At 39.2% G+C, this 27,395-nt stretch overlaps 7 gene segments (V, D, J or C); 5 read left to right on the forward strand and 2 right to left on the reverse strand.

The window, feature by feature from the left end:
- Nucleotides 1-3,082: 3,082 nt before the first annotated feature.
- On the reverse strand, nucleotides 3,083-4,345 carry LOC116041746. The segment is given in 2 exon segments: nucleotides 3,083-3,408; nucleotides 4,221-4,345. A coding segment is annotated over 1 exon segment (252 nt).
- Nucleotides 4,346-6,629: 2,284 nt separating this feature from the next.
- Nucleotides 6,630-7,267, forward strand: LOC118492928. The segment is given in 2 exon segments: nucleotides 6,630-6,743; nucleotides 6,960-7,267. Coding segments are annotated over 2 exon segments (363 nt in total).
- Nucleotides 7,268-8,617: 1,350 nt separating this feature from the next.
- On the reverse strand, nucleotides 8,618-25,994 carry LOC116055685. The segment is given in 3 exon segments: nucleotides 8,618-8,836; nucleotides 24,624-24,745; nucleotides 25,935-25,994. Coding segments are annotated over 2 exon segments (267 nt in total).
- Nucleotides 13,847-14,360, forward strand: LOC118493337. The segment is given in 2 exon segments: nucleotides 13,847-13,898; nucleotides 14,006-14,360. Coding segments are annotated over 2 exon segments (375 nt in total).
- LOC118493338 lies at nucleotides 17,075-17,574 on the forward strand. The segment is given in 2 exon segments: nucleotides 17,075-17,126; nucleotides 17,234-17,574. Coding segments are annotated over 2 exon segments (375 nt in total).
- On the forward strand, nucleotides 19,473-20,013 carry LOC116055664. The segment is given in 2 exon segments: nucleotides 19,473-19,564; nucleotides 19,672-20,013. Coding segments are annotated over 2 exon segments (414 nt in total).
- A 747-nt stretch (nucleotides 25,995-26,741) lies between the features above and the next one.
- LOC116055661 lies at nucleotides 26,742-27,249 on the forward strand. The segment is given in 2 exon segments: nucleotides 26,742-26,798; nucleotides 26,906-27,249. Coding segments are annotated over 2 exon segments (396 nt in total).
- Nucleotides 27,250-27,395: the final 146 nt, after the last annotated feature.

Genomic DNA, 27,395 nt, shown 5'->3' on the forward strand with positions numbered 1-27,395 from the left:
CATTACGCACGGGGGGGTCACCGCAGTATTTTTATATTTACAAGATATTGTCTTCATGCTGGTTTTGTCACGAACAGTATTAAAGTTTGGACCGATAATGCTCCGTAGAGGACAATGTGACGGCGAGACGGCACCGATTAAACATTAAGAAAAAAATGTATTTAAGATTTGAGTTGTATTTTACATGGTGATTATGGAACAAGTATCACTCAGTACAAGCACAAATAACACTGCTGCATTTATTCTTTATGATAACGTGGATGATATGGAGTGAAAAAGGGAGGCATCAATACTTTTATTTTTTTTACTTTTATAGTTATTCCCATTTACTTTCTGCAGTCTGACTTCTGCGTCACCAATTCCTATTTTGTCTCCAAAATGTGCGTACGTATGGGTCAGAGTTTACGTGGAGGACCGCACATTCTCCCGTCAAGTTTTTTATAAATCACAACCTTTGCGTGGGAAGAGGCGTACGCACATTTTCAGCCCCTTGTTGTGCGTACGCCACGTTTATAAATGAGATGGCAACATGATTTTTATTAACCTGTTTGAAGTAATTTTAATGAATATTCTCATCCTCTCTCTTCTTTATATTTGAAGGAGCTGAATATGTTAAGCTGCATAAAAGAGACAATCTGGAGAAAAAAGTAAAACAACGTTGAAGTTTATTGGTCTCGAGGAACTTTTAGTTTTGTGTTTAAATTAAACATGTGATATTAGTGTAATGCTCTTTCCTTTAAAACCATGTTGCTACAGGATATGTCACTGTTTCTGGTTAATTGCAGGTGGTTGTAATGACTTGTTCCTCTGTGTCACACATTGTTCATGTTTGTCAGGGCTTGTTTGAGGGAAACAGATGTTCTGCATTAGGGCTGATTACTGAAATGTCGACATACTCAAACAAGTGTTCTCTCATTCTCTGTCAACACTGAAAAAAGATTTTACATCAATAAAACAAGTGGAAAGATCCTTGTTGGTAGAATCTGTCGTTTTGCATTTTAATTTCTACATTTCACAACAGTAGTTGTGTGTATGGATCTCAAATGAGAGCACAAATGCACATTGGCTGTGTGATGAAGACTATGCAGTTTAATAGGTTTTAGTAATTCAACAGAATCAACTTGGGTAAACCAATCCAATTTCTCAATTTCTTTATGCATTATATCATGAATAGTTTATAAAGTCAGTGTTCTCAGCACTGAAGAGGAAACACCCTGTCCCTGTTGGAGTCAGTCAGAGCATTTCCATAGAGAGCCACTTTGCATCAGCAGCACCATGCTCCAGTGCTTCATCAAGGGCCAAAGTGTTTTAAGGGGAGTTCTCCTCCTCACTCTGCAGGACACTGCTGCCGACACCGACACCACCACCACTATCATCAGCCACGGGAGCTGATGAAGGTCCTGCTACTGCCGAAAACATGTCTTTTCGCTTTTTTCTTTTATTTGAGCCGCTTGGGTAACTTTGTTTCATTTTCGCGTTTAGACCATTGACATAAAAGAAAGGTTTAGACTCGTCTTGCTCCGTCTCTGTGTACTTCCTAGTTCTCCTGTCACCATGTTTGTTTATCTTTCGCGCCCGCACTGTTACGGACTAGTCCATTTCATTGTGAAAGTAGGGGGTGGAAGCAGGGCACCTGCAGCTGCAGGGGACGCCAATTTGCCAATTCCTCACACAGTTAAATGATAGATAACACAAAACCGCTTCGCAGCGCAGAGGATTTTTTTTTTTTTAATTCTCGTGCTGCCCCCCACGTGACATGAAAAAATGCCGCCCGGGCGGCTGCCCGGATCGCCTGTGCAAAAACCGCCACTGGCTGCAGCAGAGTGGAGAGTCAGCCAGAGAGAGGGCTGCACTGCATCCAGACTTAAATAACCTCCTGCTACTGGGAACATCCTCAGCTGTTCCCAGTTGCTCTAACCATCACCTGCAGAGAGAGCACAGACAGCTGAATCACACAGCTAACTCAAGATGACACCATCCATTCATATCACATTATAATCTCATCTTCTTATCTGATTCATTCCTAATTCAATTTTAATTTATTTCAGACACACAGGTCCATATCTCTCTAAAATATATAAAACACAACAACACAAACAAGACAAAACGTTTAAACATTGAAGTTCCTAAGGTCAAAGTAATTAAAACAGACATTTGTTTCAATGTTTCCAAAAATATGAAGTGTACCTTGTGTCACATTGTGTGGTGTCAGTTAAAGCCATGATAAGTAATTCTTTTGAGTCAGTTAGGCCACATATACATATGTATGAAACAGTCTAGAGGAGCCAACTTGGAAATACCTAATAATAGTAAGAAATCTTATAACTGCATATATTTGAAGTATATGCAAAACATTTTCTCTTACATGCAACTCAAGTAATGTGATATTTTGGGATCACATTTCTGATATTAATATTTTGATGATATAATATGCTGATGATATCCAACTTTATCATTCAAGTGCAATTATTTCTTCTCAGGATTTGTGGTTTACACAGATTCATGATACTCTCTGTACACTTCTAGAAACAATTCAACATGGATGAGATACATAGTATATCTGATCTTCCTAAAATATCAACATAATCAGCTTTGTGACAAAACGAAATGTACAAATACTCTAATGAAGCAGTTTCTGCTGTCACAAAAGGTTTAAAGAATCTAGAATAAATTATGATATTACTTCAATCTTTCCTGGGTGACTTTCATGATTATCTGATAACTTTTTTGTTTTAAAAATGAGGTATACTAACAATGACATTATATTAACTTATAATTTCTTTCTCAAGACATATCCAGGACATTTTAAAATCTTAAAACTGAGTTAAATCTTTCTACACTTTTGGAACTATGAAGACATCAACATTGGTTTCTTTTAAAATAACAGACATGGATACAACTGATTTGATGAAAGGTTATTTATTGTGTTGAAATAATAAAATATTTAAAAGGCAACAAAACTTTATCAATGAAACATGTAATTAGACAGTGAGGGAAAGAACGAGATAGAAAGGTAAAGAGTAGCAGAGAGCAGACTGAGATCAGTATCAGAGTGAAACCAGTAGCAGAGTCCCAGTGAGTCAGGTCAGGACTGGGAACACTGGTCTCTCCTCAGTGTCTCTGAGAGTGGAGTCTGGGAGCCCTGGGTGGCCTCACAGGTCACAGAGCCCACCTTCTCCCACTGGTCTGCAGGGAGCCTCAGGGTGCTGCTCCAGCTGTATTTGCCGTCCTTCCCCAGCACCCCGGGGCTCCTGCTCTCCTCCCAGCTGCTGCTGCTGCCGTCCACCTTCCAGGCCAGACTCCAGTCTGAGGGGAAGCCCTTGTTGGCCAGGCACATGAGCGTGGCCTTCCCCTTCAGCAGCTCCTCACTGGAGGGGGGCAGCACCGTCAGGGTGGGACGGACATCACCTAGGAGACACCAATCAGATTAGAGGACAGGGACCACACAGCTGTCAATCAACCAGCAGCCACTTGGACACCTTTACTGTGTGAGAGTTGGTTTTCTCCTTTAAGGAGTTTCTGTCAGATGGTTTTTCTGCTCCACCAGTCACTCACTCACACATTGTTTCACTTCCCTTTAAGAAGCCTCTCATGTAAATCAGCACAGAGAGAATCATCTACACAATGAGCTGATATATATCAAACTATACACTGGAAATAAAATGTCAACTTTTGGACAAATCTTTAAACCTCCAAATCAAGATCATCAACAACCTAACTATACATGACTTTAAAGTATTTAGTGGAATAGAAACAAATCCAGAAAATGAGCTGACAACATCAAATGTTCTTCATGTGATTTTGATCATCATTACCAAACTGTTCAAATAGTTTTCAAACTTTGAAACAATACATGACACAGTAAAGAGATGTTGCACATTTTCAAATACCGATCTTTATCTTTGCTCTGTTCAATTGTTTGAATAGCTGAATCTTCATTTGCTTTAAACAGTTATCATTGATGTGGAAAATTAAAAATGAATCTTGTAGAACAGTTTTTCAGTTTTATCTTTTCCACACTTCAAGTCATTTAAATTTCAGTTTGACAGAAATGTGTAAAGAAATGTTTAGTGAAGCTGCTCTGAGTTAGTCTCCACGATAAAGGAGGAGAAATAAAAACGTGAATACATATATATATATTTTATCGACTTTAAACAGAATTTAAAACATTACTTTACAAAATTTACAATATAGTTTTTAGTATTTGTGCAGAAACTTACTTCCAACATTCAGTCTGGTTCCTCCACCGAACGTGTACCACAGTGATACAAAGTCATTGAGCCGCCGTACAAAAACCTCTCACTGTAGAGAGACACGGCTCTCTGACTTTGTCAGACTGAACTAAACCTACAAGCCCTCAAGATGCTACTTTACCATTAAAGCTGGAAATAATGATTTATCCTCTGACTTAATTTTTCATTGTCTTTACAATGAACAATGAGCGTTTGTTTTTTTCTATATCAACAGCAAACTTTTGTCTCTTAGAGTAAAATATTTCTGTAAAACTTATGGATTAATATTTCACAAATATGGAAAGTTAGTAGTGCAAAAAGTAAAGGAAGAAAAATAGCTCCTGAAATAATAGTTTCTTAAAAGTTTGACTTACTTCCAACATTCAGTCTGGTTCCTCCACCAAAAGTCCACCACAGTGATACAAAGTCATTGAGCCGCCGTACAAAAACCTCTCACTGTAGAGAGACACGGCTCTCTGACTTTGACACAAACAAACTCACCAAAATGAGGCTGTTTGTAAAATCTTGTCAGATAAAAAGAAAACTGACAATAACACAGTGCTGCAGATTTCCTTAATGCATGTTTTTGGTATATGTTAAATGACTGTGATTTCTTCTCTTGCAATTAATTTAAATAAGACAGAAGACATTAGATTAGATTGACTTTATTGTCCACCTCAGTGGCCTTCTCCCAAAGTACAGCAAAGGTAAATACAATGCACATAACACAGCACACCATTAAAAACATATAATATACAGAATACAATATACAATAGTGTAAATGGGCAGGTAGCAGCAGATAAGTTATATAAATAATACAAGAAAGCAAATCTTATAAAACAACAAGTGTTCCCTGTTGGAGTCATTCTGTGTTCAATGGCTGTATGACATAGGGAATAAAATACTTCTTGTAAATGTTCCAGCAGGTCCATGGGACCCTAAATCTAACATTTACTATACTCTGATAAAGTGATTGATCCATTGATGAACAGCATCATCAGAGTAATCCAAGTCCCTGTTGNACACACACACACACACACACACACACACACACTTCTTTGTTAACCATGAATTTCCTTTATCGACACTAAAAGTAGCGCTTTTCCTTTTGGATGCAAGGGAAGATTCTTATAAAACATTCAATATGCTTTCAATAAAACATAAAAGTAAATATAACATAAAACATAATTAAAAATGCTAAACTACAAAAGCCACACTAAACTGTTTGTTCCCTATCAAAGGTTTTCACAGTGTCCAACTGGACACACTCCCAAAACTCCTGACTTCAGAGCCACAGTCAACTTCACTTATAAGTCTGTAGTGAGAAAAAATAAATTGAGTCTTTATGAGCTATTTATATAGGCCTGTATAATCTCATTGATATTGGAGGGTGCCTGACCATGTAGGGCTCTAAACTGATAACAGGTATCTTGAATTGATTCTTAATTTACTCGGGAGCCTGTGAAAAAATTGAGACAGATGTGATATGCGATCTCTTCAAGGACCTGGTAAAAGCCTCTGAACAACCCTCTGGACCTGTTGTTAGTGGTTCATGGACGTGAAAGACAAGTAGAAATGGAGTAACAACAGTCTAAATAGATGAAAGAAATGTAGAAATGATCATCCTCATCTTAGCTCGAGGCATAGTGGGCCAAAGTTTAACAATGAATAAGTCAAAAGTCAACAAGGTCAACAGAATCATAGGAAAACTGTATTAACTGAAATTTAATAATTAATAGGAAATGCATTTCAAGCATCTTTTCAGAGTGACACCACCATCAAACAGCCTGTACGCCGATGATTCTCAATTATACATGACAAAACATGTTCTCTTCTTTATGTCCATCATGTGATCAGTCATTAAAGCAACTCTTCTGTCTGTCTGTTCTCCCCTTTTCAATTTTTAAAAAGTATCAATTATAGACATTGGAGTTCACCTTTTTACCAAACTTAAATTAAGTATTTAAATTAAAGTAGATTCCCTGGCTAAAAGAAATAAAGTACGATGAAACAGAATCCATTGTCTCAATCATCCACTAAATGATTATCTGCAGAATGAATAAACATTATCACAACCAATTTCCTGCTATGAATCCTGTCATCCCACACTCAGGAGTGTATTGAATAGATATCTGGTACCTCGTTAACCACCTGTAGTAAAAACTAACTCTAGATGTAAAATACCCACAAACAGAATCGACTTTCTGTACTTGCTTGGTGGAATCTAAATGAAGTTTTTATGACAAGATTTGACCATTCATCCATAGCCCATTATGTAGTGAAACATTTAATTAGTCAAAGTAAAAGGGGAAACAGCATGACATGTTGAGGACAGCTACAGTTCACTGACTCTGTGTGTTTGCATATGTGTCCTGCCTCTCTGCTCCCAGCCGTTAAGAGGCCAGTGTTGATCAGTGACTGTCCAGGACTTTCAGAGACACTGACACGCCGGCAGCATGATGATGATGTCACTGATTCTACTGCTGGCCACCCTGGGGCTCCTTGTTCAGGGTGAGACTCTCTTCTGAAAACTTTGCTTCAGGATGCAACCAGGTTCACCTCAATGATGTTCTGCTATGATGGAGAAACACTGGAACAAGCAGCATTTACCTTCTTCCATCTCTTCTCCATGTTAAAGAAATGAGACTCTTCTGTTTAGATGTTGATCATCTTTCTCCAAGCTGGATTTGTCTCAATAACCCTTCTGTTCTTTTTCATGTTTTCCAGGTTCATCAGGAGAAATCATCCTGACTCAGTCTCCTGGATCTCAGTCTGTTGCTCCAGGACAGTCTGTCTCTATCAGATGTAAAGCCAGTTCAGGAATTAGTAACTACCTTCACTGGTACCTTCAGAAACCTGGAGAATCTCCTAAACTCTTAATTAGCTATGCTACAACTCGTCAGTCTGGAGTTTCCGACCGTTTCAGTGGAAGTGGATCTGGAACTGACTTCACTCTGACCATCAGTGGAGTTCAGACTGAAGATGCAGGAGATTATTATTGTCAGCAGAGTAACAGTTGGCCGTTCACACAGTGATACAGCGTCGTACAAAAACCTCCTCAGCTGGAGAGGAACTGATCTGACTCAACAGCTGAACAGAAACAACAACACTAGACATACATATTAATACAGCATAACAAATACAAGAACAAGAAAAGTGTAACACAATCATGCACATATAGAATTTCCAAAAGTGAGTAATTTTATTGATATGTTTGTTCTGGCAGGTTTTGAAACAGAGCCCTCAAAGTCAGGTCCAATGAGCGTTGAGTAAATTAGATTAATTCTCAATTAATGAGACAGGTTAATACCATGATTCAGATAATGACATATCTTTTCTCAGTCTTTTGACAAATTATTTTTACAACAATTGAGTATTTAAGAATTATCTTAAATGTTAAATTGAATGAAATCATTCTAAATTAAAACATAACTATAATAATTAGAATTAAACTAATTAAAGGGTTTAAAGTTATATTTTATTGAAACACATCAAGAGTTGTCCAACAAGCTAAGACTCCTTTCAGTGAAACAGTAAAATAATGTATTACAGTAAGACTGTTTCCATCAGTTTATATTAAGTTTCATACATTTGATTTAAGGTTTAGTATTTGATGTACATTCAATGCACCTTCATGTAGACTTTTGATATTTTCATACATTTTTTTGTTTTTATTATTATTGAGGTATTCATTTCAAACTCTAAAACCATTTTCATTTAAATCTCAGGTGAAGATATTCATGCATTCTAACAACTGTATTGCATAACAAAGACTACATTTTTAAATAATTTCATAAAAATGTCCCCCTTTCATCCACCCATTCACACCATGTTCATACCTGAATTCAGATAATAATGTTAAACAGAGAAACTGTCAGGTCAGCCTCAAAGAGTTCTGATGTAATCCTGGAGTTTATTAATGAAACCATCACCATAAATCTTACTGAGATATGAGTTATGTCATCTAAACTCAGAAAACACTGGCAGGACCACTTGTACACAAATCCTTAAAATGACAAATGTGTTGTATTTTGAATGTATATTTTTATATATTTTTATACATCTCTTGATATGGACCTACTTGTGAGTCTGAATAAAGATTTATTTTATAAACTTCTATATCTAAACATATAGGAGAAGGAAACTGTTAAATAAAGATGCAGACTTCTTTTATATGAATCATGTTTTATTGTCTTACAGCATTAACAGCATAAGAATTATTACAACAAATAAAACATTGTTATTTCGGTTAATTATGGTCTGATGCCAGAAAGAGAGAGAGAGAGAGAGAGAGAGAGAGAGAGAGAGAGAGAGAGAGAGAGAGTAGCAGAGAGCAGACTGAGATCAGTATCAGAGTGAAACCAGTAGCAGAGTCCCAGTGAGTCAGGTCAGGACTGGGAACACTGGTCTCTCCTCAGTGTCTCTGAGAGTGGAGTCTGGGAGCCCTGGGTGGCCTCACAGGTCACAGAGCCCACCTTCTCCCACTGGTCTGCAGGGAGCCTCAGGGTGCTGCTCCAGCTGTATTTGCCGTCCTTCCCCAGCACCCCGGGGCTCCTGCTCTCCTCCCAGCTGCTGCTGCTGCTGCTGCTGCTGCTGCCGTCCACCTTCCAGGCCAGACTCCAGTCTGAGGGGAAGCCTTTGTTGGCCAGGCACATGAGCGTGGCCTTCCCCTTCAGCAGCTCCTTACTGGAGGGGGGCAGCACCGTCAGGGTGGGACAGACATCACCTAGGAGACACCAATCAGATTAGAGGACAGGGACCACACAGCTGTCAATCAACCAGCAGCCACTTGGACACCTTTACTGTGTGAGAGTTGGTTTTCTCCTTTAAGGAGTTTCTGTCAGATGGTTTTTCTGCTCCACCAGTCACTCACTCACACATTGTTTCACTTCCCTTTAAGAAGCCTCTCATGTAAATCAGCACAGAGAGAATCATCTACACAATGAGCTGATATATATCAAACTATACACTGGAAATAACATGTCAACTTTTGGACTAATCTTTAAACCTCCAAATCAAGATCATCAACAACCTAACTATACATGACTTTAAAGTATTTAGTGTAATAGAAACAAATCCAGAAAATGAGCTGACAACATCAAATGTTCTTCATGTGATTTTGATCATCATTACCAAACTGTTCAAATAGTTTTCAAACTTTGAAACAATACATGACACAGTAAAGAGATGTTGCACATTTTCAAATACCGATCTTTATCTTTGCTCTGTTCAATTGTTTGAATATCTGAATCTTCATTTGCTTTAAACAGTTATCATTGATGTGGAAAATGAAAAAAGAATCTTGTAGAACAGTATTTCAGTTTTATCTTTTCCACACTTCAAGTCATTTAAATTTCAGTTTGACAGAAATGTGTAAAGAAATGTTTAGTGAAGCTGCTCTGAGTTAGTCTCCACGATAAAGGAGGAGAAATAAAAACATGAATACTAAGAGATATTTCATTAACTGTAAACTGAATTTAAAACATTACTTTACAATATTTACATCATAGTTTTTAGTATTTGTGCAGAAACTTACTTCCAACATTCAGTCTGGTTCCTCCACCGAACGTGTTCCACAGTGATACAAAGTCATTGAGCCGCCGTACAACAACCTCTCACTGTAGAGAGACACGGCTCTCTGACTTTGACACAAACAAACTCACCAAAATGAGGCTGTTTGTTAAATCTTGTCAGATAAAAAGAAAACTGACAATAACACAGTGCTGCAGATTCATAGAAAACATGCTTTTTATTCATATTGATTTCAAATTAAGTTCAATTACAGAAGAAATTAGATTAATTTTATTGTCCACCTCAGTGAAAATTTGTCTTTGGCTTTTCCCAGAGTACAGCAAATGTTCATACAATGCACATAACACAGCACATCATTAAAAACATACAGAATATGCAAAATACAATATAAAATAGTACAAATGGGAAGGTGGCAGCAAATAAGTCTTATAAAAAATACAAGAGATCAAATCTTAAAAAATAACAAGTGTTCTCTGATGCAGTCATTCTGAGTTCAATGCCTGTATGTCATAGGGAATAAAATACTTCTTTTATATGTTCCAGCTGGTCCTGGGAAGCCTAAATCTAACATTTTGATGATTTATTAAGAAGTCATAGTGTTATTGAAATATCCAAATCATTGCTCTGATAAAGTGATTGATCCATTGATGAACAGCATCATCAGAGTAATCCAAGTCCCTGTTGGAGTCAGTCAGAGCATTTCCATAGAGAGCCACTTTGCATCAGCAGCACCATGCTCCAGTGCTCTGGGAGAGTTTATAGTCCTGAGAGTTGAACACTGGATGACTGACAGCTGTCCTTCATGACAACAGAAGACACAGAAATCCTCCTCATCAAAAACATGACTTTGATCTCCGTCCTCATCTGGACTCTCCTCTGCTGCTGCTTCACAGGTAAAGTCCAGAGAATCAAACTCCTCTCCTCTATCAACATCCGTCCCTCTGAAATGAAGACGACTAAACCGTGACGCTGCTTTATGTTTTTGTCTCTGTATCCTCAGAGTCCAGAGGCCAGGTCACAGTGACTCAGCCTGGAGCAGTGAGCTCTGCTCTGGGAGGCTCCGTCTCCATCAGCTGTAGGACCAGTCAGAATGTTTATACTTGGAGCAGCAATCACGCGTTAGCCTGGTACCAACAGAGAGATGGAGAAACTCCTAAACTGCTCATTTACTATATTAGCACTCGACAATCAGGGATTCCAGATCGTTTTACAGGCAGTGGATCAAACTCTGACTTCACTCTGACCATCAGTGGAGTCCAGACTGAAGATGCAGCAGTTTACTACTGTCAGAGTTTTCACTATCCCAACAGTCAGTATGTGTTCACACAGTGAAAAAGCGTCGTACAAAAACCTCCCTCAGTCAGACTGAACAGAAACTGAACTGACTGCTGCAGCTGGAAGCTACTGCAGAGACTGATACACTTCACTGAGGACACACACACACACACACACACACACACACACACACACATTTGTTTGATAGTAAAGACTACAGAGTTCTCTTTCTGTGTTGATAATCAGAAGTTAAATTCACATCACTACAGTTGTATTTCCAAAGATTGAGTAGACAATAGTAACAGTGGAGATCTTGTACCTCCATGATTTATTTCATTGTAAATTGAACTCCTGGTTTCTTCCATCAAGAAATGCATCATCTGGTCATCTCAGACTTCTCATCTCAGAGTCACACGTCATCAAATCAGCAGCAGCTTTTCTTGCTCCACTCACTCCTACATGTACAGAAAAGTTAAATCCACAGTTTGGAGTTCATGAAAATATTTTACTTCAGTAAATGCTCTTACCAAGAGAAATAAAAGACACAAGCATTTAAACACTTCATCCAAACTACAAGAACTCCAGAACATATATTCTGACCTGCTCATATGTGTGGAGCCGTGCAGATAATTCTGTTTTTATGTACCGACACTTATGCTGTCACCCAAATATAGTGGACATGAATTATTTTCATAGTGATCAATACCAAAAATATACTTGAAAGATTTTAAAACAACTTCCTTTGTAGAAATAATGTCCTGGTTATTTTAGAAACTCCACAGACCAGGGGTGATTCTAGGATCTGACCTTTGGGGGGGCTCTGTCCCTAATGAGCAGTTTATAGCAGTTAAGCTAGGGGGGGTCCATGGGCATGCCCACGTAAGATTTGTTTTTTTAAACCCTTAAATCATGACTTCTGGTGAGTTTTGGGGAAAGAGACAGATTGAAACATGCAATTAAGACAAACTATCAACAGATTCAATTCATCTGCTGTGAAAAAAAGATGGCAACTATAAAGCATGATTATTGCAGCACATACCCAGAGGTGTCGGACTGGGGGGGAAAAGGGGACTGAGTACCAAAATGCTAGAATGAATAGCTGTGGATGCAGGAGGGGCCCATAGAAAATGCTTTTCTAAGGGCCTAGAATGTTGAGCTACGCCCCTGCACAAACCTTGAACTGGTAAAATAAGCCTCAACATATTTTTAGACAGGATTATTAATGTTTGTTTCTGCTGTTAATTTTCAACTTTTTCATATACATCATTGATATAAACTGATATGGTTATACAGCTAAATGATGAATAATCTAATCTAATAATGCCTCTGAACCAGATGGGGAAAATCCAACATCTCTTTTTCTTAAGAGCCTGGGCCTGATAATAAAAGCATTTACTCTAATACAACAACTACATTATATGATAAGTAAGACATCAATAAATCTGAGAAGACCAACTTTAATGATGAGCCACAAAACAATATTATGCAATACAGGAAATAAATCAGAGGCCAGTGACTAATATGTATCATATGTATTGTACTGTACTGCCCTTCTCCCTCTCTATTCTCCTCACTCCTTTGTGTTGTCAACCAGAAAGCAATTGTAATCAACTAATCAACAGAGAATATATATCGTGTAGGCTACCAAAGGTTATGAATTCACCTATTTATAACATATGTGAATATGGGGTTGCTGTTCAGTGCAGTGGGATAATGTTAAAGGCTTATCTTATACTTTATCACCTGAACCTGGCTGTTTTCTTTAAAACAAAGAAACGTATATCCATCTATGGGGAAACAGACTGTGAGTCAGGGTTTGTTGTTCCAGTGTTTCAGTTCTGATATGAATGAGTCTGATGATCCGTCAGGTCGAATTATTTATTTTTCATTGTTAATGACAGTTAAAAATAAGAAAGTGTCTGGTAGGGAGGTAACTGCAGCAGCGCTAGGCTATTTTTAGCTGCGCTCAAGCTTTTACGGCGGGCTATTAATAGCACACTTTAAAAACTCGTTGTAGGCTACTCCTAAGCTACATTTGCCTACAGTTAGCAATTTTGTCTTACGTTGCACAACAAAATGGACTCTGTGGTGAATAAGCTAGGCTAATTCAGATATGATTGCCATCATTGTGATCAGGGAATCACAGATTGGTTCCACAAATACTACACCTGCAGCCTACTTAACGTGTTCATTCGATTAGATTTAATTTTCACTCCATTAGCCATACCTTTTCAGTGGTTGAAAGTAGCCATACTCTGACGACCATTCCCCAAGGTTATCTGTGCAGACTGAAGAGTAGGCGAGGCGCCCTCGTTCAGGGAATCACAGACAGGCTGTTGACTTCAGGCTACAACTGAGCTGAGCCTGTCGTCATTTATCCTATTCCATCGCTAAAATGAGGTTTGCAAAAGTAATAAGGTTTGAGCACTAAACAATTTCACAAAATCACAATGATGAGGACTTTATTTTTCAGGGGGGCTGAAGCACTTCTAAAAATAGCCTAGCGCCGCCAATGATGAAGACTATGCAGTTTATTGGGTTTAAGTAATTCAACAGAATCAACCAATCCAATTTCTTTATGCATTATATCATGAATAATTTATAAAGTCAGTGTTCTCAGCACTGAAGAGGAAACACCCTGTCCCTGTTGGAGTCAGTCAGAGCATTTCCATAGAGAGCCACTTTGCATCAGCAGCACCATGCTCCAGTGCTCTGGGAGAGTTTATAGTCCTGAGAGTTGAACACTGGATGACTGACAGCTGTCCTTCATGACAACAGAAGACACAGAAATCCTCCTCATCAAAAACATGACTTTGATCTCCGTCCTCATCTGGACTCTCCTCTGCTGCTGCTTTACAGGTAAAGTCCAGAGAATCAAACTCCTCTCCTCTATCAACATCCGTCCCTCTGAAATGAAGACGACTAAACCGTGACGCTGCTTTATGTTTTTGTCTCTGTATCCTCAGAGTCCAGAGGCCAGGTCACAGTGACTCAGCCTGGAGCAGTGAGCTCTGCTCTGGGAGGCTCCGTCTCCATCAGCTGTAGGACCAGTCAGAATATTTACGATTCCTACAGTTTAGCCTGGTACCAACAGAGAGATGGAGAAACTCCTAAACTGCTCATTTATAGTATTAGCACTCGACAATCAGGGATTCCAGCTCGTTTTACAGGCAGTGGATCAAACTCTGACTTCACTCTGACCATCAGTGGAGTCCAGACTGAAGATGCAGCAGTTTACTACTGTCAGAGTTTTCACTATCCCAACAGTCAGTATGTGTTCACACAGTGAAAAAGCGTCGTACAAAAACCTCCCTCAGTCAGACTGAACAGAAACTGAACTGACTGCTGCAGCTGGAAGCTACTGCAGAGACTGATACACTTCACTGAGGACACACACACACACACACACACACACACACACATTTGTTTGATAGTAAAGACTACAGAGTTCTCTTTCTGTGTTGATAATCAGAAGTTAAATTCACATCACTACAGTTGTATTTCCAAAGATTGAGTAGACAATAGTAACAGTGGAGATCTTGTACCTCCATGATTTATTTCATTGTAAATTGAACTCCTGGTTTCTTCCATCAAGAAATGCATCATCTGGTCATCTCAGACTTCTCATCTCAGAGTCACACGTCATCAAATCAGCAGCAGCTTTTCTTGCTCCACTCACTCCTACATGTACAGAAAAGTTAAATCCACAGTTTGGAGTTCATGAAAATATTTTACTTCAGTAAATGCTCTTACCAAGAGAAATAAAAGACACAAGCATTTAAACACTTCATCCAAACTACAAGAACTCCAGAACATATATTCTGACCTGCTCATATGTGTGGAGCCGTGCAGATAATTCTGTTTTTATGTACCGACACTTATGCTGTCACCCAAATATAGTGGACATGAATTATTTTCATAGTGATCAATACCAAAAATATACTTGAAAGATTTTAAAACAACTTCCTTTGTAGAAATAATGTCCTGGTTATTTTAGAAACTCCACAGACCAGGGGTGATTCTAGGATCTGACCTTTGGGGGGGCTCTGTCCCTAATGAGCAGTTTATAGCAGTTAAGCTAGGGGGGGGTCCATGGGCATGCCCACGTAAGATTTTTTTTTAAACCCTTAAATCATGACTTCTGGTGAGTTTTGGGGAAAGAGACAGATTGAAACATGCAATTAAGACAAACTATCAACAGATTCAATTCATCTGCTGTGAAAAAAAGATGGCAACTATAAAGCATGATTATTGCAGCACATACCCAGAGGTGTCGGACTGGGGGGGAAAAGGGGACTGAGTACCAAAATGCTAGAATGAATAGCTGTGGATGCAGGAGGGGCCCATAGAAAATGCTTTTCTAAGGGCCTAGAATGTTGAGCTACGCCCCTGCACAAACCTTGAACTGGTAAAATAAGCCTCAACATATTTTTAGACAGGATTATTAATGTTTGTTTCTGCTGTTAATTTTCAACTTTTTCATATACATCATTGATATAAACTGATATGGTTATACAGCTAAATGATGAATAATCTAATCTAATAATGCCTCTGAACCAGATGGGGAAAATCCAACATCTCTTTTTCTTAAGAGCCTGGGCCTGATAATAAAAGCATTTACTCTAATACAACAACTACATTATATGATAAGTAAGACATCAATAAATCTGAGAAGACCAACTTTAATGATGAGCCACAAAACAATATTATGCAATACAGGAAATAAATCAGAGGCCAGTGACTAATATGTATCATATGTATTGTACTGTACTGCCCTTCTCCCTCTCTATTCTCCTCACTCCTTTGTGTTGTCAACCAGAAAGCAATTGTAATCAACTAATCAACAGAGAATATATATCGTGTAGGCTACCAAAGGTTATGAATTCACCTATTTATAACATATGTGAATATGGGGTTGCTGTTCAGTGCAGTGGGATAATGTTAAAGGCTTATCTTATACTTTATCACCTGAACCTGGCTGTTTTCTTTAAAACAAAGAAACGTATATCCATCTATGGGGAAACAGACTGTGAGTCAGGGTTTGTTGTTCCAGTGTTTCAGTTCTGATATGAATGAGTCTGATGATCCGTCAGGTCGAATTATTTATTTTTCATTGGCATTGACAGTTAAAAATAAGAAAGTGTCTGGTAGGGAGGCAACTGTTGCAGCAGCGCTAGGCTATTTTTAGCTGCGCTCAAGCCGTTACGGCGGGCTATTAATAGCACACTTTAAAAACTCGTTGTAGGCTACTCCTAAGCTACATTTGCCTACAGTTAGCAATTTTGTCTTACGTTGCACAACAAAATGGACTCTGTGGTGAATAAGCTAGGCTAATTCAGATATGATTGCCATCATTGTGATCAGGGAATCACAGATTGGTTCCACAAATACTACACCTGCAGCCTACTTAACGTGTTCATTCGATTAGATTTAATTTTCACTCCATTAGCCATACCTTTTCAGTGGTTGAAAGTAGCCATACTCTGACGACCATTCCCCAAGGTTATCTGTGCAGACTGAAGAGTAGGCGAGGCGCCCTCGTTCAGGGAATCACAGACAGGCTGTTTACTTCAGGCTACAACTGAGCTGAGACTGTCGTCATTTATCCTATTCCATCGCTAAAATGAGGTTTGCAAAAGTAATAAGGTTTGAGCACTAAACAATTTCACAAAATCACAATGATGAGGACTTTATTTTTCAGAGGGGCTGAAGCACTTCTAAAAATAGCCTAGCGCCGCCAATGATGAAGACTATGCAGTTTATTGGGTTTAAGTAATTCAACAGAATCAACCAATCCAATTTCTTTATGCATTATATCATGAATAATTTATAAAGTCAGTGTTCTCAGCACTGAAGAGGAAACACCCTGTCCCTGTTGGAGTCAGTCAGAGCATTTCCATAGAGAGCCACTTTGCATCAGCAGCACCATGCTCCAGTGCTCTGGGAGAGTTTATAGTCCTGAGAGTTAAACACTGGATGACTGACAGCTGTCCTTCATGACAACAGAAGACACAGAAATCCTCCTCATCAAAAACATGACTTTGATCTCCGTCCTCATCTGGACTCTCCTCTGCTGCTGCTTTACAGGTAAAGTCCAGAGAATCAAACTCCTCTCCTCTATCAACATCCGTCCCTCTGAAATGAAGACGACTAAACCGTGACGCTGCTTTATGTTTTTGTCTCTGTATCCTCAGAGTCCAGAGGCCAGGTCACAGTGACTCAGCCTGGAGCAGTGAGCTCTGCTCTGGGAGGCTCCGTCTCCATCAGCTGTAGGACCAGTCAGAATATTTACGATTCCTACAGTTTAGCCTGGTACCAACAGAGAGATGGAGAAACTCCTAAACTGCTCATTTATAGTATTAGCACTCGACAATCAGGGATTCCAGCTCGTTTTACAGGCAGTGGATCAAACTCTGACTTCACTCTGACCATCAGTGGAGTCCAGACTGAAGATGCAGCAGTTTACTACTGTCAGAGTTTTCACTATATCAACAGTCAGAGTGTGTTCACACAGTGAAAAAGCGTCGTACAAAAACCTCCCTCAGTCAGACTGAACAGAAACTGAACTGACTGCTGCAGCTGGAAGCTACTGCAGAGACTGATACACTTCACTGAGGACACACACACACACACACACACACACACACACACACACACACACACAAAATACACAATATGTATACATTAATAATCTTTGAATCACATAGACTTACACATAACAGTTCTGTATCTTCACCACCCATTACAATATTTATTGAATGAAGAGAAAAGCATTAGCAACAAAAATCCAGACACTGGAACAGAATAGTTACTAAAGAGATTCAGACTGTTAAGACCCAATAACACTATCCTACTACTGGAGCAGACGAGACACTCATCAAACCTCGAATTCAAACTTGATTTCAGTTTGATAAAATTCTATCAAGATTATATAAGATTATTGTTGAAGTTAGTACGTGGATTTTATGACAGGGATCTTTCACAGTCATAAAATCTACGTACTAACTTAAACAATAATCTTGTATTATCTTTGATCTCTGTCCCCATATACCACCTCTAGCATAACCCCCTAAATATATATTTTAGAGTAATTTAATTCTTACCTGCAAGTTAATATATTTGCTTTGTGCAGAACGAGTTGAAAATAGACATTTACATTACATATCCTCTAATATTGGATGTCTAACAGTTGACATTTTTGTTTGTCATTTCCACATCACACAGTAAGGGATTATGGGTAGATTTCTGGTAATTCGTAGCACTCAACAATAAAGTTCAAATGAATGCTTTCTTTTTGTTTGTAGCGTATTTACAGCACATTCCCCCCCCCCCCCCACTCCCTGAAAGTAAGACATTAGTTACTATGAAATTATTTGTTAAAAACTGTTTATTTTATAGTTGTGTTTGTAAATTCAAAACTTACGACAGGAAAGAAACAACTGATACAAGCTACCTTGTAGAAGTAAAATTAACCACAGTTAGTTTGAACACTTTAAAAATGTGTTTATTTCAAATGATGTCAATACAAATACAACACCGTGCCCATTTGAATTTAAATCCAGAAACAAAAGAACTAAAAGAAGTAAACAGAGTTCTTCCTTTTCAGGAGCGTTTGCTGTCTGAGCTCCACGTTTGCGTTGACCTCTGGTGAGGAGACTCTTGGAGCGACTGCCTGGATGTTTGCTGGATGGAGTCACTGCTGAAACACCGCTGGATACTAAACGGCTCAGAGATGTGTAGGTTTTAGTGTGGTGAGGGGGGGCTGAGTTGCGGTCCATGGCCTCTGTCGTTCGCTCCAGCCTCCTGCTGATGGACCACAGCAGTGAATGTGTTCCACTCTCCATCTGACAGAGGCCCCTCTCAAAGCTCAGCAGCATCTCCACCAATTGTGACTGCAGCTTGAACTAAACCAGGCACTTTAAATGTCAGAGAAGCCCTGATTATCCAACCTTGTATCCCTGTCCCTGTGTGTGGTATGAGAGGACTTGGTAGTATATAGGGACATGGTGGTATATGGGGACGTTGTGGTATGTGAGGATATGGTGGTATGTGAGGACTCAGTGGTATATGGGGACGGGATGGTATTAACATCCTTCTCAAAACCAAGTACATTTTTGACACCTGTCATCCAAGGTGAGTGGCTGAATTGTCTTTACAACGCACTGAAACATTTACATGAAAAATAACAAAATGCATTTAAACGTTCACCCCCTTAAGAATGTTCATATGTTTGTCAATGTCAAAGATTTCTGGCCTTAACCTTTCTTTAACATGTTTCCACTCTAAATAAAATACTAGTATCACAAGTCCCTGTTGGAGTCAGTCAGAGCATTTCCATAGAGAGCCACTTTGCATCAGCAGCACCATGCTCCAGTGCTCTGGGAGAGTTTATAGTCCTGAGAGTTGAACACTGGATGACTGACAGCTGTCCTTCATGACAACAGAAGACACAGAAATCCTCCTCATCAAAAACATGACTTTGATCTCCGTCCTCATCTGGACTCTCCTCTGCTGCTGCTTCACAGGTAAAGTCCAGAGAATCAAACTCCTCTCCTCTATCAACATCCGTCCCTCTGAAATGAAGACGACTAAACCGTGATGCTGCTTTATGTTTTTGTCTCTGTATCCTCAGAGTCCAGAGGCCAGGTCACAGTGACTCAGCCTGGAGCAGTGAGCTCTGCTCTGGGAGGCTCCGTCTCCATCAGCTGTAGGATCAGTCAGAATGTTTATAGTTCTAACTGTTTAGCCTGGTACCAACAGAGAGATGGAGAAACTCCTAAACTGCTCATTTACTATACTAGCACTCGACAATCAGGGATTCCAGATCGTTTTACAGGCAGTGGATCAAACTCTGACTTCACTCTGACCATCAGTGGAGTCCAGACTGAAGATGCAGCAGTTTACTACTGTCAGAGTTATCACTATATCAACAGTCAGTGGTTGTTCACACAGTGAAAAAGCGTCGTACAAAAACATCACTACAGTTGTATTTCCAAAGATTGAGTAGACAATAGTAACAGTGGAGATCTTGTACCTCCATGATTTATTTCATTGTAAATTGAACTCCTGGTTTCTTCCATCAAGAAATGCATCATCTGGTCATCTCAGACTTCTCATCTCAGAGTCACACGTCATCAAATCAGCAGCAGCTTTTCTTGCTCCACTCACTCCTCTTTTACATGTACAGAAAAGTTAAATCCACAGTTTGGAGTTCATGAAAATATTTTACTTCAGTAAATGCTCTTACCAAGAGAAATAAAAGACACAAGCATTTAAACACTTCATCCAAACTACAAGAACTACAGAACATATATTCTGACCTGCTCATATGTGTGGAGCCGTGCAGATAATTCTGTTTTTATCTACTGACACTTATGCTGTCACCCAAATATAGTGGACGTGAATTATGTTCATAGTGATCAATTCAACAAACATATTTGAAAGATACTAAAGCAACTTCCTTTGTAGAAATAATGTCCAGGGGTCTCATTTATAAAACTGTGAGTAGGATCCTTACTATAAGTGTACGTACGCCCAAAAGCCCAAAATGGCGTACGCAAAAAAAAAGTCAGATTTATAAAACCGTGCATACGCACATCTGTAAGCAATGTTCCCTTTATAAATCACAGATTACCTACAAGTGTGCATACGTGGATCAGCCTCTTATCCTGCCCTGTACACGCCCATTTTTAACCATAAATACTCAATGCAAAGCTCCTCATGAATGCTGATCAGTATGTTAATGACTCTGGCAGACAGAATCATGATGACTGGCACAGAAAAAGCAAAAAAATTCTCAGACGTTCAGGAATTGCTGCAAATTGAATTATAATTTCGGCCTGTTCTCGCACAGTGTAGGGATACCTGATCTATAACTACATGTATTAATAATACGTCCAGAATGGCAGGCATTACGGCACTCGGGGACAGCTTTGATATACCAGACGTAATAAGATTTAACAGAACTATATATTATATCCAAACAAGCCTTAGTGATAAAGTTTAAGATTATATATAATATTTCTTAAAAAAAAACACTTAGCTATCTGACTTTTCCCTCTGGAAACAGCCGGTGGCCCCCAGAGTGGAGAGGACCTGTATTTGGACCGGGATGGCACGGTTCCAGCGCGTTGTCCTCTCTACTGGACCCAATTCAGTACACAGATCCAAGAGCTCAGCTTTAGGGAATCTAAATCAGCATATTAGCCAGTCATCATCATGGTCCCTGAAGTCTCTTTCTCTCCTGATTCTTCCATCACCGTAGTCCTCCTGCAGTGTCAGCAGTGCCATCATGCAGCATTACGCACGGGGGGGTCACCGCAGTATTTTTATATTTACAAGATATTGTCTTCATGCTGGTTTTGTCACGAACAGTATTAAAGTTTGGACCGATAATGCTCCGTAGAGGACAATGTGACGGCGAGACGGCACCGATTAAACATTAAGAAAAAAATGTATTTAAGATTTGAGTTGTATTTTACATGGTGATTATGGAACAAGTATCACTCAGTACAAGCACAAATAACACTGCTGCATTTATTCTTTATGATAACGTGGATGATATGGAGTGAAAAAGGGAGGCATCAATACTTTTATTTTTTTTACTTTTATAGTTATTCCCATTTACTTTCTGCAGTCTGACTTCTGCGTCACCAATTCCTATTTTGTCTCCAAAATGTGCGTACGTATGGGTCAGAGTTTACGTGGAGGACCGCACATTCTCCCGTCAAGTTTTTTATAAATCACAACCTTTGCGTGGGAAGAGGCGTACGCACATTTTCAGCCCCTTGTTGTGCGTACGCCACGTTTATAAATGAGATGGCAACATGATTTTTATTAACCTGTTTGAAGTAATTTTAATGAATATTCTCATCCTCTCTCTTCTTTATATTTGAAGGAGCTGAATATGTTAAGCTGCATAAAAGAGACAATCTGGAGAAAAAAGTAAAACAACGTTGAAGTTTATTGGTCTCGAGGAACTTTTAGTTTTGTGTTTAAATTAAACATGTGATATTAGTGTAATGCTCTTTCCTTTAAAACCATGTTGCTACAGGATATGTCACTGTTTCTGGTTAATTGCAGGTGGTTGTAATGACTTGTTCCTCTGTGTCACACATTGTTCATGTTTGTCAGGGCTTGTTTGAGGGAAACAGATGTTCTGCATTAGGGCTGATTACTGAAATGTCGACATACTCAAACAAGTGTTCTCTCATTCTCTGTCAACACTGAAAAAAGATTTTACATCAATAAAACAAGTGGAAAGATCCTTGTTGGTAGAATCTGTCGTTTTGCATTTTAATTTCTACATTTCACAACAGTAGTTGTGTGTATGGATCTCAAATGAGAGCACAAATGCACATTGGCTGTGTGATGAAGACTATGCAGTTTAATAGGTTTTAGTAATTCAACAGAATCAACTTGGGTAAACCAATCCAATTTCTCAATTTCTTTATGCATTATATCATGAATAGTTTATAAAGTCAGTGTTCTCAGCACTGAAGAGGAAACACCCTGTCCCTGTTGGAGTCAGTCAGAGCATTTCCATAGAGAGCCACTTTGCATCAGCAGCACCATGCTCCAGTGCTTCATCAAGGGCCAAAGTGTTTTAAGGGGAGTTCTCCTCCTCACTCTGCAGGACACTGCTGCCGACACCGACACCACCACCACTATCATCAGCCACGGGAGCTGATGAAGGTCCTGCTACTGCCGAAAACATGTCTTTTCGCTTTTTTCTTTTATTTGAGCCGCTTGGGTAACTTTGTTTCATTTTCGCGTTTAGACCATTGACATAAAAGAAAGGTTTAGACTCGTCTTGCTCCGTCTCTGTGTACTTCCTAGTTCTCCTGTCACCATGTTTGTTTATCTTTCGCGCCCGCACTGTTACGGACTAGTCCATTTCATTGTGAAAGTAGGGGGTGGAAGCAGGGCACCTGCAGCTGCAGGGGACGCCAATTTGCCAATTCCTCACACAGTTAAATGATAGATAACACAAAACCGCTTCGCAGCGCAGAGGATTTTTTTTTTTTTAATTCTCGTGCTGCCCCCCACGTGACATGAAAAAATGCCGCCCCGGGCGGCTGCCCGGATCGCCTGTGCAAAAACCGCCACTGGCTGCAGCAGAGTGGAGAGTCAGCCAGAGAGAGGGCTGCACTGCATCCAGACTTAAATAACCTCCTGCTACTGGGAACATCCTCAGCTGTTCCCAGTTGCTCTAACCATCACCTGCAGAGAGAGCACAGACAGCTGAATCACACAGCTAACTCAAGATGACACCATCCATTCATATCACATTATAATCTCATCTTCTTATCTGATTCATGCCTAAATCAATTTTAATTTATTTCAGACACACAGGTCCATATCTCTCTAAAATATATAAAACACAACAACACAAACAAGACAAAAAGTTTAAACATTGAAGTTCATAAGGTCAAAGTAATTAAAACAGACATTTGTTTCAATGTTGCCAAAAATATGAAGTGTACCTTGTGTCACATTGTGTGGGGTCAGTTAAAGCAATTATAATTTATTCTTTTGAGTCAATTAGGCCACATATACATATGTATATAACAGTCTAGAGGAGCCAACTTGGAAATACCTAATAATAGTAAGAAATCTTATAACTGCATATATTTGAAGTATATGCAAAACATTTTCTCTTACATGCAACTCAAGTAATGTGATATTTTGGGATCACATTTCTGATATTAATATTTTGATGATATAATATGCTGATGATATCCAACTTTATCATTCAAGTGCAATTATTTCTTCTCAGGATTTGTGGTTTACACAGATTCATTATACTCTCTGTACACTTCTAGAAACAATTCAACATGGATGAGATACATAGTATATCTGATCTTCCTAAAATATCAACATAATCAGCTTTGTGACAAAACGAAATGTACAAATACTCTAATGAAGCAGTTTCTGCTGTCACAAAAGGTTTAAAGAATCTAGAATAAATTATGATATTACTTCAATCTTTCCTGGGTGACTTTCATGATTATCTGATAACTTTTTTGTTTTAAAAATGAGGTATACTAACAATGACATTATATTAACTTATAATTTCTTTCTCAAGACATATCCAGGACATTTTAAAATCTTAAAACTGAGTTAAATCTTTCTACACTTTTGGAACTATGAAGACATCAACATTGGTTTCTTTTAAAATAACAGACATGGATACAACTGATTTGATGAAAGGTTATTTATTGTGTTGAAATAATAAAATATTTAAAAGGCAACAAAACTTTATCAATGAAACATGTAATTAGACAGTGAGGGAAAGAACGAGATAGAAAGGTAAAGAGTAGCAGAGAGCAGACTGAGATCAGTATCAGAGTGAAACCAGTAGCAGAGTCCCAGTGAGTCAGGTCAGGACTGGGAACACTGGTCTCTCCTCAGTGTCTCTGAGAGTGGAGTCTGGGAGCCCTGGGTGGCCTCACAGGTCACAGAGCCCACCTTCTCCCACTGGTCTGCAGGGAGCCTCAGGGTGCTGCTCCAGCTGTATTTGCCGTCCTTCCCCAGCACCCCGGGGCTCCTGCTCTCCTCCCAGCTGCTGCTGCTGCCGTCCACCTTCCAGGCCAGACTCCAGTCTGAGGGGAAGCCCTTGTTGGCCAGGCACATGAGCGTGGCCTTCCCCTTCAGCAGCTCCTCACTGGAGGGGGGCAGCACCGTCAGGGTGGGACGGACATCACCTAGGAGACACCAATCAGATTAGAGGACAGGGACCACACAGCTGTCAATCAACCAGCAGCCACTTGGACACCTTTACTGTGTGAGAGTTGGTTTTCTCCTTTAAGGAGTTTCTGTCAGATGGTTTTTCTGCTCCACCAGTCACTCACTCACACATTGTTTCACTTCCCTTTAAGAAGCCTCTCATGTAAATCAGCACAGAGAGAATCATCTACACAATGAGCTGATATATATCAAACTATACACTGGAAATAAAATGTCAACTTTTGGACAAATCTTTAAACCTCCAAATCAAGATCATCAACAACCTAACTATACATGACTTTAAAGTATTTAGTGGAATAGAAACAAATCCAGAAAATGAGCTGACAACATCAAATGTTCTTCATGTGATTTTGATCATCATTACCAAACTGTTCAAATAGTTTTCAAACTTTGAAACAATACATGACACAGTAAAGAGATGTTGCACATTTTCAAATACCGATCTTTATCTTTGCTCTGTTCAATTGTTTGAATAGCTGAATCTTCATTTGCTTTAAACAGTTATCATTGATGTGGAAAATGAAAAATGAATCTTGTAGAACAGTTTTTCAGTTTTATCTTTTCCACACTTCAAGTCATTTAAATTTCAGTTTGACAGAAATGTGTAAAGAAATGTTTAGTGAAGCTGCTCTGAGTTAGTCTCCACGATAAAGGAGGAGAAATAAAAACATGAATACATATATATTTTATCGACTGTAAACAGATTTTAAAAAACATTATTTTCCAATATTTAAAATATAGTTTTTAGTATTTGTGCAGAAACTTACTTCCAACATTCAGTCTGGTTCCTCCACCAAAAGTCCACCACAGTGATACAAAGTCATTGAGCCGCCGTACAAAAACCTCTCACTGTAGAGAGACACGGCTCTCTGACTTTGTCAGACTGAACTAAACCTACAAGCCCTCAAGATGCTACTTTACCATTAAAGCTGGAAATAATGATTTTATCCTCTGACTCAATATTTCATTTTCTTACAATTAACTTTTGAATTTGCTATTCCAACAGCAAACCTTTGCCTCTTAGTGCAAAATATTTCTGTAAAAATTATGGATTAATATTTCACAAATCTGGAAAGGTAAGAGTGCAGAAAGTAAAGGAAGAAAAATAGCTCCTGAAATGAAAAGGTTTTTAAAAGTTTGACTTACTTCCAACATTCAGTCTGGTTCCTCCACCAAAAGTCCACCACAGTGATACAAAGTCATTGAGCCGCCGTACAAAAACCTCTCACTGTAGAGAGACACGGCTCTCTGACTTTGACACAAACAAACTCACCAAAATGAGGCTGTTTGTAAAATCTTGTCAGATAAAAAGAAAACTGACAATAACACAGTGCTGCAGATTTCCAGAATGCATGTTTTAATATATGTTAAATGTATATAATTTCTTCTCTTCTTCTAAATAAGACAGAAGACATTAGATTAGATTGACTTTATTGTCCACCTCAGTGGAAATTTGTCTTTGGCTTCTCCCAAAGTACAGCAAAGGTAAATATAATGCACATAACACAGCACACCATTAAAAACATACAGAATATACAGAATACAATATACAATAGTGTAAATGGGCAGGTAGCAGCAGATAAGTTCTATAAATAATACAGGAAAGCAAATCTTATAAAATAACAAGTGTTCCCTGATGGAGTCATTCTGTGTTCAATGGCTGTATGACATAGGGAATAAAATACTTCTTGTAAATGTTCCAGCAGGTCCATGGGACCCTAAATCTAACATTTACTATACTCTGATAAAGTGATTGATCCATTGATGAACAGCATCATCAGAGTAATCCAAGTCCCTGTTGGAGTCAGTCAGAGCATTTCCATAGAGAGCCACTTTGCATCAGCAGCACCATGCTCCAGTGCTCTGGGAGAGTTTATAGTCCTGAGAGTTGAACACTGGATGACTGACAGCTGTCCTTCATGACAACAGAAGACACAGAAATCCTCCTCATCAAAAACATGACTTTGATCTCCGTCCTCATCTGGACTCTCCTCTGCTGCTGCTTCACAGGTAAAGTCCAGAGAATCAAACTCCTCTCCTCTATCAACATCCGTCCCTCTGAAATGAAGACGACTAAACCGTGACGCTGCTTTATGTTTTTGTCTCTGTATCCTCAGAGTCCAGAGGCCAGGTCACAGTGACTCAGCCTGGAGCAGTGAGCTCTGCTCTGGGAGGCTCCGTCTCCATCAGCTGTAGGACCAGTCAGAAGGTTTCTGTTTATGTTTATGGTTTTAGCAGCTACGATTGTTTAGCCTGGTACCAACAGAGAGATGGAGAAACTCCTAAACTGCTCATTAACTCTGCTACTTATCGAGAATCAGGTACTCCAAGTCGTTTTACAGGCAGTGGATCAAACTCTGACTTCACTCTGACCATCAGTGGAGTCCAGACTGAAGATGCAGCAGTTTACTACTGTCAGAGTTATCATGAAATCAACAGTCAGTGGTTGTTCACACAGTGAAAAAGCGTCGTACGAAAACCTCCCTCAGTCAGACTGAACAGAAACTGAACTGACTGCTGCAGCTGGAAGCTACTGCAGAGACTGATACACTTCACTGAGGACACACACACACACACACACACACACACACACACACACACACACAC

The sequence above is a fragment of the Sander lucioperca genome, chromosome 16 (assembly GCF_008315115.2).
Source record: "Sander lucioperca isolate FBNREF2018 chromosome 16, SLUC_FBN_1.2, whole genome shotgun sequence".
Lineage (NCBI taxonomy): Eukaryota > Metazoa > Chordata > Actinopteri > Perciformes > Percidae > Sander > Sander lucioperca.